At 43.1% G+C, this 15,471-nt stretch overlaps 1 protein-coding gene across 1 annotated transcript in view; it reads right to left on the bottom strand.

The window, feature by feature from the left end:
- Window positions 1-494: 494 nt before the first annotated feature.
- The window catches only part of LOC126481550 (homeobox protein Hox-B4-like), a 34,145-nt gene continuing 19,168 nt past the window's right edge, over window positions 495-15,471 (bottom strand). The window contains exon 2 of the mRNA XM_050105426.1: window positions 495-740. Coding sequence (XP_049961383.1) covers window positions 495-740 — 246 coding nt within the window. The remainder of the gene's footprint in view (window positions 741-15,471) is intronic.

A 15,471-nucleotide genomic window follows, 5' to 3' on the forward strand; every position in this document is an offset into this window, starting at 1 on the left:
CCCCCTCCGGTCTAATAGACGCTGCTCATGCATGGTTGTTTACATCTTTGGGCGGGTTTAGTGTAGTGACATCTCTGAACAGTCAAACAGACTTGTCTGCACAATTATCCACAGTCAACGTCTATCTTCAGGAGTTCTGGGAACTGGGGTGATGCAAAACTTTTTTTGATGTGTGTATAATGAAATTAGTGTCACTGACAAGAATTCTGCGAATATTAAAGCTCAGGAAGTAGATTTTCTGTAGTTTTTTTAAAAATTGCATGGCTAGTTATATTTTATAGTACTGTATACGTCACAAAAAAGAAGATTCTGCAAAATGTGCTTTTGTATAAATTGTACGACAAAACTGATATTGCGATAAATTTTTGAATACTAGGGCTGGATTAGCTAGTGAACCATAGTTCATCATCAACTACGAGCACCAGGATAGTGCTCGTATATAGGCGATGAAGAGGCTAGGGCCGTCTCTGCAAGTGTTTCATTTAGTTTAGCTGTTAGCGGTTGCTAGGGACGGCTTGCAGTTGAGGCTGCTGCGGCTGAGCTTTCGAGGAGCAACCGGAGCGCCGCACCGCGGCAGCCGCCCTAACCACCAGCTCTTGAGCCGCCTCCGACTCGGAGGCCGCTGGCGGAGGCGGCGGAGGCGGTGGCGGTGGCGGCGGTGTCTGCGGACGGACGAGCTCCCGCCTAGGGGGCAGCCGGATAGGCGGGCGCCTGGCAGCTGCTGCAGCCACCGGCCGTTGCTGCGGGGAACACGACAGGAACGTACAAACAATCATCATATCTACTACACTCACAATGATGATGACAGTGATGGTTTTCGATTTAGGGGGCTCTACAGCAAGCGCCACTACTGGATATCAATAAAATCACCATGTTGAAGATTAGATGGGTAGATCATGTGACTAATGAGAAGGTAATGAATAGAACTGGGGAGAATAGTTAGCCTTCTGCCGCCGAGCAGTGTGTCAGCAGTGCGCAAGTAGCAGCAAGTGGCTTATTTAGCGTTCATATAAGTGTAGTAGTCAAGTTGAAAATCTGTTTGAGTGTTCTTAGCGCACTTGTTTAGTTAAATCCGTCAAATCATTGTGTAGTTTCGTAACTAGCAGGGGCAGATTTGCATTTTAATATCTGTGACGTGTGAAGTCGCGTAGTCGTCTCTGATTTGTTTATTTCTTTCAAATAGTCTTTATACGTTACTGACAGTACAGTTAGCCTTCTGCCGCCGAGCAGTGTGTCAGCGGTGCGCAAGTAGCAGCATTATTGTATTTACTAGGCAGTCTTGTATTTTAATAACCGTTTAAATTTTGTGTCGAATTGTTTGTGCTCTGTGTAGATTAGTTCAGACGTTCTTTGCACAACAGTATTTAGCATGGATAGGGAGTGCGACTGCTGTGTTCGGATGCGGGCTGAGTTGGCATCCCTTCGCTCCCAGCTTCAGGCAGTGTTGGATTCGGTCACACAGCTTGAGGCTGTTGCCAATGGGCATCACTGTGGGGTCCGGATGGGGGTTTGTCGGGGACGGCCAGCTCGTCCCACGCATCCCCCGATCGGACTACAGTTGTGGCTGCCCGGGATACTGCCCACATTGAGGCTGACCCCTCACACGTGGTAGAGTGGGAGGTCGTCTCGAGGTGTGGCAGGGGGCGAAAGACATTCCGGAGCGCTGAACGGAAGGCCTCTCCAGTTTGTCTGACGAACCGGTTTCAGGATCTGTCTCCGGCTGATACTGATCTTCGGCCGGACATGGCTGCTTGTCCTGTTCCAGAGGTTGCCCCTCAGTCTGCAAGATACGGGCGGTCGCAGAGGATGGGCTTACTGGTAGTTGGGAGCTCCAACGTCAGGCGCGTAATGGGGCCCCTTAGGGATATGGCTGCAAGGGAGGGGAAGAAAACCAATGTGTACTCCGTGTGCATACCGGGGGGAGTCATTCCAGATGTGGAAAGGGTTCTTCCGGATGCCATGAAAGGTACAAGGTGCAACCATCTGCAAGTGGTCGCTCATGTCGGCACCAATGATGTATGTCGCTATGGATCGGAGGAAATCCTCTCTGGCTTCCGGCGGCTTTCTGATTCGGTGAAGACTGGCAGTCTCGCTAGCGGGATGAAAGCAGAGCTCACCATCACCTCCTGAGACGCGCAAGGTAGCAGTAGGCAAAATGCAACAGGGAATAACAATATTAATGAGGTAATAGTAAACTGCAGTAGTGTCTATAGAAAGGTCCCAGAACTGCCCTCATTAATAAACGGTCACAATGCCCACATAGTACTAGGGACAGAAAGTTGGCTGAAACCAGATGTAAACAGTAATGAAATTCTAAACTCAGATTGGAATGTATACCGCAGAGACAGGCTGGACAGTGAAGGGGGAGGCGTGTTTATAGCAATAAGAAGTACAATAGTATCGAAGGAAATTGACGGAGATCCGAAATGTGAAATAATTTTTTGTGAAGGTCACGGTTAAAGCAGGCTCTGACATGATAATTGGATGTCTCTATAGGCCCCCTGGCTCAGCAGCTGTTGTGGCTGAGCACCTGAAGGATAATTTGGAAAACATTTCAAGTAAATTTCCCCACCATGTTACAGTTCTGGGTGGAGATTTTAATTTGCCAGATATAGACTGGGAGACTCAAACGTTCATAACGGGTGGCAGGGACAAAGAATCCAGTGAAATTTTTTTAAGTGCTTTATCTGAAAACGACCTTGAGAAGTTATGCAGAGAACCGACTCCTGGCGATAACATATTAGAAGTTCTGGTGACAAACAGATCCGAACTATTTCAAAAGGGTTGAGGCGGAGCGGGGAATCAGCGATCATAGCGTGGTTACTGCATTGATGATTTCAGCCGTAAATAGAAATATTAAAAAAGGTAGGAAGATATTTCTGTTTAGCAGAAGCGACAAAAAGCAGATTTCAGAGTACCTGACGGCTCAACAGAAAAGTTTTGTCTCAAGTACAGATAGTGTTGAGGATCAGTGGACAAAGTTCAAAACCATCGTACAATATGCGTTAGATGGGTATGTGCCAAGCAAGATCGTAAGAGATGGAGAAGGGCCACCGTGGTACAACAACCGAGTTAGAAAACTGCTGCGGAAGCAAAGGGAACTTCACAGCAAACATAAACGTAGCCAAAGCCTTGCGGACAAACAAAAATTACGTGAAGCGAAATGTAATGTGAGGAGGGCTATGCGAGAGGCGTTCAATGAATTCGAAAGTAAAGTTCTATGTACTGACTTGGCAGAAAATCGTAAGAAATTTTGGTCCTATGTCAAAGCGGTAGGTGGATCAAAACAAAATGTCCAGACACTCTGTGACCAAAATGGTACTGAAACAGAGGATGACAGACTAAAGGCCGAAATACTAAATGTCTTTTTCCAAAACTGTTTCACAGAGGAAGACTGCACTGTAGTTCCTTCTCTAGATTGTCGCACAGATGACAAAATGGTAGATATCGAAACAGACGACAGAGGGATAGAGAAACAATTAAAATCGCTCAAAAGAGGAAAGGCCGCTGGACCTGATGGGATACCAGTTTTATTTTACACAGAGTACGCGAAGGAACTTGCCCCCCTTCCTGCAGCGGTGTACCATAGGTCTCCAGAAGAGCGTAACGTTCCAAAGGATTTGGAAAAGGGCACAGGTCATCCCCGTTTTCAAGAGCGGACGTCGAACAGATGCGCGCAACTATAGACCTATATCTCTAACGTCGATCAGTTGTAGAATTTTGGAACACGTATTATGTTCGAGTATAATGACTTTTCTGGAGACTAGAAATCTACTCTGTAGGAATCAGCATGGGTTTCGAAAAAGACGATCGTGTGAAACCCAGCTCGCGCTATTCGTCCACGAGACTCAGAGGGCCATAGACACGGGTTCCCAAGTAGATGCCGTGTTTCTTGACTTCCGCAAGGCGTTCGATACAGTTCCCCACAGTTGTTTAATGAACAAAGTAAGAGCATATGGACTATCAGACCAATTGTGTGATTGGATTGAAGAGTTCCTAGATAACAGAACGCAGCATGTCATTCTCAATGGAGAGAAGTCTTCCGAAGTAAGAGTGATTTCAGGTGTGCTGCAGGGGAGTGTCGTAGGACCGTTGCTATTCACAATATACATAAATGACCTTGTGGATGACATCGGAAGTTCACTGAGGCTTTTTGCGGATGATGCTATGGTATATCGAGAGGTTGTAACAATGGAAAATTGTACTGAAATGCAGGAGGATCTGCAGCGAATTGACGCATGGTGCAGGGAATGGCAAATGAATCTCAATGTAGACAAATGTAATGTGCTGCGAATACATAGAAAGAAAGATCCCTTACCATTTAGCTACAATATAGCAGGTCAGCAACTGGAAGCAGTTAATTTCATAAATTATCTGGGAGTACGCATTAGGAGTGATTTAAAATGGAATGATCATATACAGTTGATCGTCGGTAAAGCAGATGCCAGACTGAGATTCATTAGAAGAATCCTAATGAATTGCAATCCGAAAACAAAGGAAGTAGGTTACAGTACGCTTGTTCGCCCACTGCTTGAATACTGCTCAGAAGTGTGGGATCTGTACCAGATCGGGTTGATAGAAGAGATAGAGAAGATCCAACGGAGAGCAGCGCGCTTCGTTACAGGATCATTTAGTAATCGCGAAAGCGTTACGTAGATGATAGATAAACTCCAGTGGAAGACTCTGCAGGAGAGACGCTCAGTAGCTCGGTACGGGCTTTTGTTAAAGTTTCGAGAACATACCTTCACCGAGGAGCAAGCAGTATATTGCTCCCTCCTACGTATATCTCGCGAAGAGACCATGAGGATAAAATCAGAGAGATTAGAGCCCACACAGAGGCATACCGATAATCCTTCTTTCCACGAACAATGCGAGACTGGAATAGAAGGGAGAACCGATTGAGGTACTCAAGGTACCCTCCGCCACACACCGTCAGGTGGCTTGCGAAGTAGATGTAGATGTAGATCGTCGACAGGACTGACTGCGGACCTTTGGTACAGAGCCGAGTGGAGGGTCTGACTCAGAGCCTGAGACGATTCTGCGACCTTGTGGGCTCCAGATTCCTCGACTTGCGCCATAGGGTAGTGGGATTTCGGGATCCGCTGGATAGGCCAGGAGTTCACTACACACAGCAGGCGGCTACACGGGTAGCAGGGGTTGTGTGGCGTGGACTGGGCGGTTTTTTAGGTTAGATGGCCTCGGGCAAGTACAGAAAGGGCAACACCCTCAAAGGGTGCGGGGCAAAGTCAGGACATGCGGCGACCAAGCAGCAATCGGTATTGTAATTGTAAACTGTCGAAGCTGCGTTGGTGAAGAACCAGAACTTCAAGCGCTGATAGAAAGCACCAAAGCTGAAATCGTTACAGGTACGGAAAGCTGGCTGAAGCCAGAGGTAAATTCTGCCGAAATTTGTACAAAGGTACAGACAGTGTTTAGAAAAGATAGATTGCATGCAACCGGTGGTGTCGTGTTTGTCGCTGTTAGCAGTAGTTTTTCCTGTAGTGAAGCAGAAGTGGATAGTTCCTGTGAATTATTATGGGTGGAGGTTATACTCAACAACCGAGGTAGGTTAATAATTGGCTCCTTTAACCGACCTCCCGACTCAGCAGCATTAGTGGCAGAACAACTGAGAGAAAATCTGGAATATATTTCACATAAATTCCCTCAGCATGTCTTAGGTGGAGATTTTAATTTACCAGATGTAGACTGGGACACTCAGATGTTTAGGACGAGTGGTAGGGACAGAGTATCGAGTGATATTATACTGAGTGCACTATTTGAAAATTACCTCGAGCAATTAAACAGAGAACCGACTCGTGCCGATAACATCTTGGACCTACTGATAACAAACAGACCCGAACTTTTCGACTCTGTAAACGCAGAACAGGGAATCAATGATAATAAGGCCGCTGCAGCATCCCTGAATATGGAAGTAAATAGGAACAGAAAAACGGGAGGAAGGTTTATCTGTTTAGCAAGTGTAATAGGAGGCATATTTCAGACTACCTAACAGATAAAAATGAAAATTTCTGTTCCGACACTGACAACGTTGAGCGTTTATGGAAAGAAGTTCAAGGCAATCGTAAAATGCGTTTTAGACAGTTATGTGCCGAGTAAAACTGTGAGGGACGGGAAAAACCCACCGTGGTTCAACAACAAAGTTAGGAAACTACTGCGAAAGCAAAGAGAGCTTCACTGCAAATTTCAACGCACCCAAATCCTCTCAGACAAACAGAAGCTAAACGATGTCAGAGTCAGCGTAAGGAGGGATATGCGTGAAGCTTTCAGTGAATTCGAAAGTAAAATTCTATGTACCGACTTGACAGAAAATCCTAGGAAGTTCTGGTCTTACGTTAAATCAGTAAGTGGATCGAAACAACATATTCAGACACTCTGGGATGATAATGTCATTGAAACAGAGGATGACACGCGTAAAGCTGAAATACTAAACACCTTTTTCCAAAGCTGTTTCACAGAGGAAGACCGCACTGCAGTTCCTTCTCTAAATCCTCGCACGCAAGACAAAATGGCTGTCATCGAAATAAGTGTCCAAGGAATAGAAAAGAAACTGAAATCACTCAACAGAGGAAAGTCCACTGGACCTGACGGGATACCAACTCGATTCTACACAGAGTACGCGAAAGAACTTGCCCCACTTCTAACAGCTATGTACCGCAAGTCTCCAGAGGAATGGAAGGTTCCAAATGATTGGAAAAGAGGACAGGTAGTTCCAGCTTTCAAGAAGGGTCGTCGAGCAGATGCGCAAAACTATAGGCCTATATCTCTGACATCGATCTGTTGTAGAATTTTAGAACATGTTTCTTGCTCGCGTATCATGTCATTTCTGGAAACCCAGAATGTACTCTGTAGGAATCAACATGGATTCCGGAAACGGCGATCGTGTGAGACCCAACTCGCTTTATTTGTTCATGAGACCCAGAAAATATTAGATACAGGTTTCCGGGTAGATGCCATTTTCCTTGACTTCCGGAAGGCGTTCGATACAGTTCCGCACTATCGCCTGATAAACAAAGTAAGAGCCTACGGAATATCAGACCAGCTGTGTGGCGGGATTGAATAGTTTTTATCAAACAGAGCACAGCATGATGTTCTCAATGGAGAGACGTCTACAGACGTTAAAGTAACCTCTGGCGTGAAACAGGGGACTGTATTGGGACCATTGCTTTTCACAATATATATAAATGACCTAGGAGATAGTGTCGGAAGTTCCATGCGGATTTTCGCGGATGATGCTGTAGTACACAGAGAATTTGCAGCATTAGAAAATTGCAACGAAATACAGGAAGATCTGCAGCGGATAGGCACTTGGTGCAGGGAGTGGCAACTGATCCTTAAGATAGACAAATGTAATGTATTGCGAATTCATAGAAAGAAGGATCCTTTATTGTATGATTATACGATAGCGGAACAAACACTGGTAACAGTTACTTCTATAAAATATCTGGGAGTATGCGTACGGAACGATTTGAAGTGGAATGATCATATAAAATTAATTGTTGGTAAGGCGGGTGCCAGGTTGAGATTCATTGGGAGAGTCCTTAGAAAATGTAGTCCATCAACAAAAGAGGTTGCTTACAAAACACTCTTTCGACCTATACTTGAGTATTGCTCATCAGTGTGGGATCCGTATCAGGTCGGGTTGACAGAGGAGATAGAGAAGATCCAAAGAAGAGCTGCGCGTTTCGTCACAGGGTTATTTGGTAAGCGTGATAGCGTTACGGCGATGTTTAGCAAACTCAAGTGGCAGACTCTGCAAGAGAGGCGCTCTGCATCGCGGTGTAGCTTGCTGTTCAGGTTTGGAGAGGGTGCGTTTCTGGATGAGGTATCGAATATGTTGCTTCCCCCTACTTATACCTCCCGAGGAGATCACGAATGCTAAATTAGAGAGATTCGAGCGCGCACGGAGGCTTTCCGGTAGTCGTTCTTCCCGCGAACCATAAGCGACTGGAACAGGAAAGGGAGGTAATGCAGTGGCACGTGAAGTGCCCTCCGCCACACACCGTTGGGTGGTTTGCGGAGTATAAATGTAGATGTAGGTGTTGTTACTCAGCCTCGTTAGAAGAAGAGATAGACACATTCTGAGACATCGAGGGATCAAGAATTTAGTACTGGAGAGGAAAGAGGGGAGGAGGGGGAAAATCAGAGAAGGAGACCAAGAGATGAATACAGTAAGGAGATTCAGAAGGATGTAGGTTGCAGTAGTTGTTTAGGAATGAAGTGGCCTGCACAGGATAGAGTAGCATGGAGAGCTGCACCAAACCAGTCTTTGGACTGAAGACCACAGCCACAACAACAACAACAATGTATTGAAAGATAACTATTCTCACAAAGGAAATTCCGCAAGAACAGATTTATGCAGCATTATTCAGAATATTCAGCTTTATATTATGGGCAGCTGTAGGCGTTGAAACTCATGGTAAACTGAACTTGAATAAATCGCAGACCTCTGTTGAGTGATGATTTATTAACGACTGGCTTCGCTGCGTTAGAGCAGCATCTTCAAGTTGTTCTACAGAGGAAAGAAAGAATCCTTGTAATCTATATATTAAAAAATTGTTTAAGGATGGCCAATAAAAGTAAACTTAGATAAAACTATTTACAGTAGAGTCACATAGGCAAGGACACGGAGACGCCACTAACGTTCATTGTCACATAATCCAATCCCATGAAGAGGGGAAGTCGTCAACAAATAATAAGCGACACAGCATCGGGGCGAATAGTGCAGGGGATGAGGCAGTACGCAAAAAGAACCGTAGTTAACGTAACACGAATGGTTAAAACGTAATACAAGGAGAATAAATGAGATACATAAGTGGAGCGTCTGTCTGAGAACTGTAACCCATTAGCCAGCCATGTCGCTATAAAGGTAGGAATAAAAAATCCTAAAAAGAGATAATTATGCAAGAATACAAATCAGGAAGCAGGACATTAATTAAGCTGTTGAGCGTACGTGTGAATCCTTGTCCAAATTGGATGTAGATGAAGGGGTAACCATATTAAAAACGTTGAAAGGTTATAAACTTTATTTAAGACATTTACCAAAAGCTAATAAGAACGAGAATAAATATCAGGTAACAGGGAACCCCATTCATAATGACAAATTTAGGAACCAAAAGAACAGTTTAACTTGAATTTACAAGTATACCAATACACGAAATTTACATACGCTGTAGTCGTTTATCGCAAGGGCGAAGAACAGTAGGCGGTGAGCTGTATAGTAAACTGGCGGGGGATCGCCATACGACCGGAGGCGCTAGTGTACGACGGAAGACCACAACAGATGAAAGGCGTGGTGGGATTTTGAATTCTGAAGGCTGGGGAGCGCCTTAACAGAACACTACATCTCTGCGAACCAAGGAATACACTGAAAACAAGTTGTGACTATCATCACGATAGGTCAATGTACTAGTGGGAGTGGTACAAATACACATGCTGAGGAAATAACGTAACAAAGGTGAAGGAAAACTTCATGGGACACAAGAAACTACTTTCCACTTTTCAAACAATCAAAATTACTTAGAATACAGCAGTGTATTAGCGCCATTTGGTTGTTTAAAATATACAATGGAAGTGTATTCTTACTGCAAATAACCTGAACCTCCTCGAGGAAGCTGAGAATCAGGCGTTTCTCCTGACGGTGGATAACAGACATATTGAAGTCCAAGTTTGTGACTCTATGTACCCTTTTCGCGAAGGCTGATTTCGAACTGGCCAAATTAATAAATCATCACTTAACAGCCGTTCATGATTTATTCAAGTTCAATGGACCATTTCTTCAGAATTTCTGTCTTTCTCGACACAAGTCTGACATTCTACACTCGTTAAATCAACATATGCGTAATCTTGTTGTGTATTAAATTCCACAAACTGTTTGGAAAAACATTCTTATGGCACAGTGACTCTTATATGTGAATGAGTTAGCACTTAATAAAAAACAGTGACCGAGCCATTCGCTCAGACTTTAATGACTAACTCTCCCCAATATTTTAGGTAGGAGGCACGGATACTACACAAAATTTTTAACAGTTTGTGAAACTGTTGCGATTGTCAGATAGAGCGCTGGGTAGATCTCCACTAAAGCTGAGGATTTTCTGTATCTCAGAACTCGAAACACATGTAGTCAAAAATTTGTTATAATACAAGTGGTATTCCCTATTGATGGATCATATCGATGGGGGAGGAAACTGTGTGTCAATGGGCAGTGTGCTATTAATAAAATGACGAGCATCACGTCAATCCAGTGGCCTAGTTGGCAAGAGATTCGTCACTGCTGAGTGAGCGCTTTTTGTGTGAGTCGGCACGACATACTACTGTTGGAATTTCTGTGGTGTCGTAAGCACATCACGCACCACCAGGCAGCTCCACAGGCGTCGAGAGGTCGACAACCCACTCCAGAGACGGAGTACAGCCCATTGATTGCCGCACCAAGAAGTCACAGCTGTGGCGCCACCAGAGAGGTGATACGCGCCAGTGCGACAGCAGAAGGGCCAGTTCCCAAGTCAGCTCGACTTCCGAGAAGACCACCGTCTTCTTGTGTACTTGGCGCTACATTGTCTGCACCTAGCGAGTCCGCTACAGCCCGTCTTCAGTGAACATTGTAATGGGACAAGAACTGTTTACTAACCAGTCTTAGCTTATGGAACAGCAGCTGAACTTCAGGATCTGACTCATGAGCCGATTTGTACATCAGTAAATGTGTGTGTTCTTGTCACTAGTCATTATCAGTATTTCAATATTTTCCTCCCATAGTGTTTGCCTCAGCACACTATAAATAACTGAAGGTGGCGATGAGCAAAATCTCCTTCTGCGGTTGAATCAAAACTGCAATACAATTTCTTCTCAGACAACAGCGTCACCGCAGCACTGGCAGTCACTCTTAGTATGTTGACAGCTGTGCACCAACCCGACACGCAAGATGTCGACTCAGCGCTGCATCAACATCGATACGTGATACTACCACCAGTAGCAGCGAAATCATCACGCAAGGCGCTATACTCGTATATACACATTCATTCAGCCACCAGGGCATAGACCCTGTGGCCACGGTAATTGAGGATCCATCACGTTCATTGTCTGATCGAACATTTGTCCGCTGTTCTCAGTCAGTTGCCATTCATCGTGTGATCGAGCTGAAGGCCGGGTGCTCCATGTGTTCAGCATCCTTTGCGTAACCTCTAATATGACATTTATCTATATCGTCTACTAAATATTTATTGCTTGAAATTTATTTAATCTGCTTTGGGACAATCTGGATGATGGATGTAACGCAGGCCTTGAACAATTAGGAGTATATTGCTATCAATGGTTACCTAAAGAAAATTTGTAATAAAATCCTCGGATATTGCTATAAATATTTTATTTTGCATGCAACTTGAACCTTATATTTTGCATTTAACTGTTATAGACACAGAAGTCATAAATATTCCTTGTTAATGAAATTTTTCAAATAAAAAACAAGGCGACTTCATTGGACCATGCAGTTTCCATTAACGCGTTCCAGTGTAATAGCTATTAAATACTACATACGAGTAAACAGGTGACAATACATTTCATTTTTTTATTTTAGGTGTTTTTTTGCATCTGAATCCGAGTAACATTTGTTCAAAACCAAGTTGGTTAAAAATAGAAATTCTGAGGTATAAAAAATACATTTGACTGATTATCAAAACACTTACATGTTATTAGAAAACATATGTATAAGAACTTTTTAACAATCATTCTATAACTGATACTGAAAAGATGGAGTTGTCAGGTTCTGTAGATGATGCTACGGAATACCTCAGACCAGACATTTCAAGTAACTTCCATAATATGCATTTGACCCTCACTACCCAGCAGAAAGACTGTCCAACATAAAATCTTTAAAATCAAAAACATCTCGTGGGTATGATGAAATATCAACAAAGGTAATTAAAGAATGTGATTCTGAGTTAAGTAACATATTAAGCTATCCGTGTAACCAGTCGTTTATCAGTGGAATATTTCCTGAATGGTTAAAATATGCTGAAGTTAAGCCACTGTTTAAGAAGGGAGATAAAGAAATAGCATCAAATTTCCGTCAAATTTCACTTTTGCCTGCATTCTCAAAAATTTTAGAAGAAGTAATGTACAATCGGCTTTATAACCATCTTATCTCAAATAACATACTGTCAAAGTCACCGTTCAGATTTCTAAAGGGTTCTGGTATTGAGAAGGCTATCTACACTTACAGTGCAAATGTGCTTAATTCATAAGATAAAAAAATTCCAGGCAACTGGTATATTTTGTGATCTGTCAAAGGCATTTGACTGTGTAAATCACAATATCCTTTTAAGTAAATTATAATATTATAGTGTAACAGGAAATTCTGCAGCATGGTTCAAATCTTATATCTCTGGCAGGAAACAAAGGGTGTTATTAGGAAAGAGACATGTATCAAACTATCAGGCATCATCCAACTGGGAACTAGTTACATGTGGGGTCCCACAAGGTTCCATTTGAGGGCCCTTACTTTTTCTTGTGTATATTAATGACCTTTCATCAGTAACATTACCAGATGCCAAGTTCGTTTTGTTTGCCGATGATACAAACATTGCAATAAATAGCAAATCAAGTGTAGTCTTAGAAAGATCAGCTAATAAAATATTTGTGGACATTAATCACTGGTTCCTAGCCAATTCCTTGTCACTAAACTTTGAAAAAACACACTACATGCAGTTCAGAACTCGTAAGGGGTGTCCCACGAGTGTATGCGTAACATATGATGACAAGCAGATAGAAGAAGTGGACAGCGTTAAATTCTTGGGATTACAGCTTGATAATAAATTCAACTGGGAAAAGCACACCACAGAACTGCTGAAGTGTCTTAACAAATCTCTATTTGCAGTGCGAATTGTGTCAGACATAGGGGATGTAAAAATGCTTACTTTCATTCCATAATGTCAGATGGGATTATTTTTTGGGGTAATTCATCAAGCCTAGCTAAAGTTTTCCAGGCACAAAAATGTGCAGTAGGAGTTATATGCGGTGTGAACTTAAGAACATCCTGCAGAAGCCTGTTTAGGGAACTAGGGATACTAGCTACTGCTTCCCAATATATTTATTCTTTAATGAAATTTGTCATTAAAATATATCACTTTTTCAAACCAACAGCTCAATTCATGGAATCAATACTAGAAATAAGAATAATCCTCACAAGGATTTAAAGTCACTTGGTCGTGTTCAAAAAGGTGTGCATTATTCAGGAACACACATTTTCAATAACTTGCCAGCAGCCATAAAAAGCCTAACAACCAATGAAATTCAGTTTAAGAGAAGCCTAAAGGATTTATTGGTGGCCAACTCCTTCTAATCCATTGATGAATTTCTCAGTAGAACCAATTGTTTTGTGTGTGTATATATATAAGTACAATATATCTTCTGCACCATTTCAGCGCTGTAATGTGTTCATTGTAAATAAGTATGATAGTAGTTGTATTACACATTTATTACCTTATAAATAAATAAATACTTTTTTATTTTAAATTCAATGCATTAGTATTTGTAAAATGATTCTTTCATATAGTGTTCATTAAAAAATGACGATCATTCCACTTGGGACCTGTGGAATGGTACATTAGCTTATTTGTTTGAGTTGTAAATATTTGTCATGTATTGTTGTTTTTCTGACATGTTCTGCATACTAGAGGACCTCCTCACTATGGAATGAAAGTAAATCTAATCTAATCTAATGGAAACCATTACTTAAATTTTGTTTTTGTGTCTTCGCGGAACAAAAGGTGACTGGGATGGCAAATCTTTGGCAAGATGGGGTACACTCAATGAGCCCGAGTATGCACCCATTGTCAATATCCGTAGAGAAATTGAGCTGGTCCATCGAAGGAGCTGGGCCTACATCAATGGTGTCAAGGAGTTAAACGATCTGCTGCGCTGCATGTTGTAAAAAGCGAACATTTTAAGAGACCCGATCATGAAATTAACCAACAGGTCCGTAAAGAGAAAGTCTGTCACTAGAAACCTAGGTGTCTTCCTGGACGAGCGAGAAAATTATGGCGTCAAGAAATGCAGGAACATGACAAACAAAATTATTAGCCTAGTCATTTACGATTATAAACATCCAACACAAACAATAAGAATGTATCGTAACACTACGCTAACTGATATCGTGGGATACTGTGCTTGTAACACCAGCACGGGTAGTTAACAGAGCGCAGTGCGAAATACGGGGTGGTTGTAATTAAACTTTTGCTGCTTGAGCCAGTGTAGACGTAAAACTATTTACCGTATGAGTGCCTAACTTACAGGAATGATGTTCATTCTGTGTGCTGTAGGATTTGCGTTGTTAGTAGTGTTAATGTCATGACTTGCCTTTAATCGCCGGTACTGGTACGGTGACACAAACATCAGTGCGTATTACAGTTGCAGACAGTCGACACTGCTCACAGCAACAGTGCTGTTGCTCTTCTCGAGTATCGAAGCAATTAAGGACTTTCCGCGCCGGTGTTGAAGAACATGATTGGGAAGTTCGAATTGCCTGGAGATTTGGTAATTGCTCCTGGGAGAGGCCGAGGGGCAATTGCGGTACAAATTGTTGAGGAAGTTGCTGTTACCACGGCTGAGAATGCTGGACGCACTGTGCAAGCGCTGTGCAACGGCAGCTGAATTTTCTATGGTCCACCATTCGGAAAGTGCTGAAAAAATTTCGTAAAATGGTAGCCGTACAAACTTCATATTTTCCACGTGAGACAGACATTCGTGTAGACTTTGCTCTTACGTTTCTCGCAAGGGCTGAGGTTGATGACACGTAGCCTTGCAACATTTTGTGGAGTGATGAAGCACACTTTACGCTCAAAGTTGTCGCGTTTGGGGGCATCACCGTCAAAGAACGTTCATGAAGTTTTGTTGCATAGTGAACGCATCACTGTGTGGGGTGCCTACACGGCATATTCATGATTCGTCCATACTGCTTTGAGGAATTACGACCGTACGACCAAGTACAGGCAGTGTGAACCATACACGATACAGTGATCTGCTTCACCAGTATGTGATCTCTGCAGACTCGACTGTTTTGATACACGATGGACCTTCTCCTCACACTGCTCGTGAGGTCATTCGGCTACTCCGTAACACAGTAAGGGGCAATCGAATCATTGGCCGATGGTTCCAAACTGCGGGCCACCAAGACCACCAGATTTGAATCTATGTCAATTCTAGCTGCCAGATTACCTAAAGGACAGGGTTTATCAACGGGACACTGACACACTTTAGAGGTTGAAGATGAGCATACCGAGGCAGGTAGCTAATAGCCCACCTCAGATGTTTCGGGGGCAATAAAGCAATCTCTAGTGCGGTTCCAGGCTGTCGTGGCTGCTGATGGTCATCACAATGAGCAAAGTTTATAATCTGGAACGTAAACATGGTACGCCGCGCAGGATTAGCCTAGCGGTCTAAGGCGCTGCAGTCATGGACTGT

The sequence above is a fragment of the Schistocerca serialis genome, chromosome 1 (genome assembly GCF_023864345.2).
Source record: "Schistocerca serialis cubense isolate TAMUIC-IGC-003099 chromosome 1, iqSchSeri2.2, whole genome shotgun sequence".
Lineage (NCBI taxonomy): Eukaryota > Metazoa > Arthropoda > Insecta > Orthoptera > Acrididae > Schistocerca > Schistocerca serialis.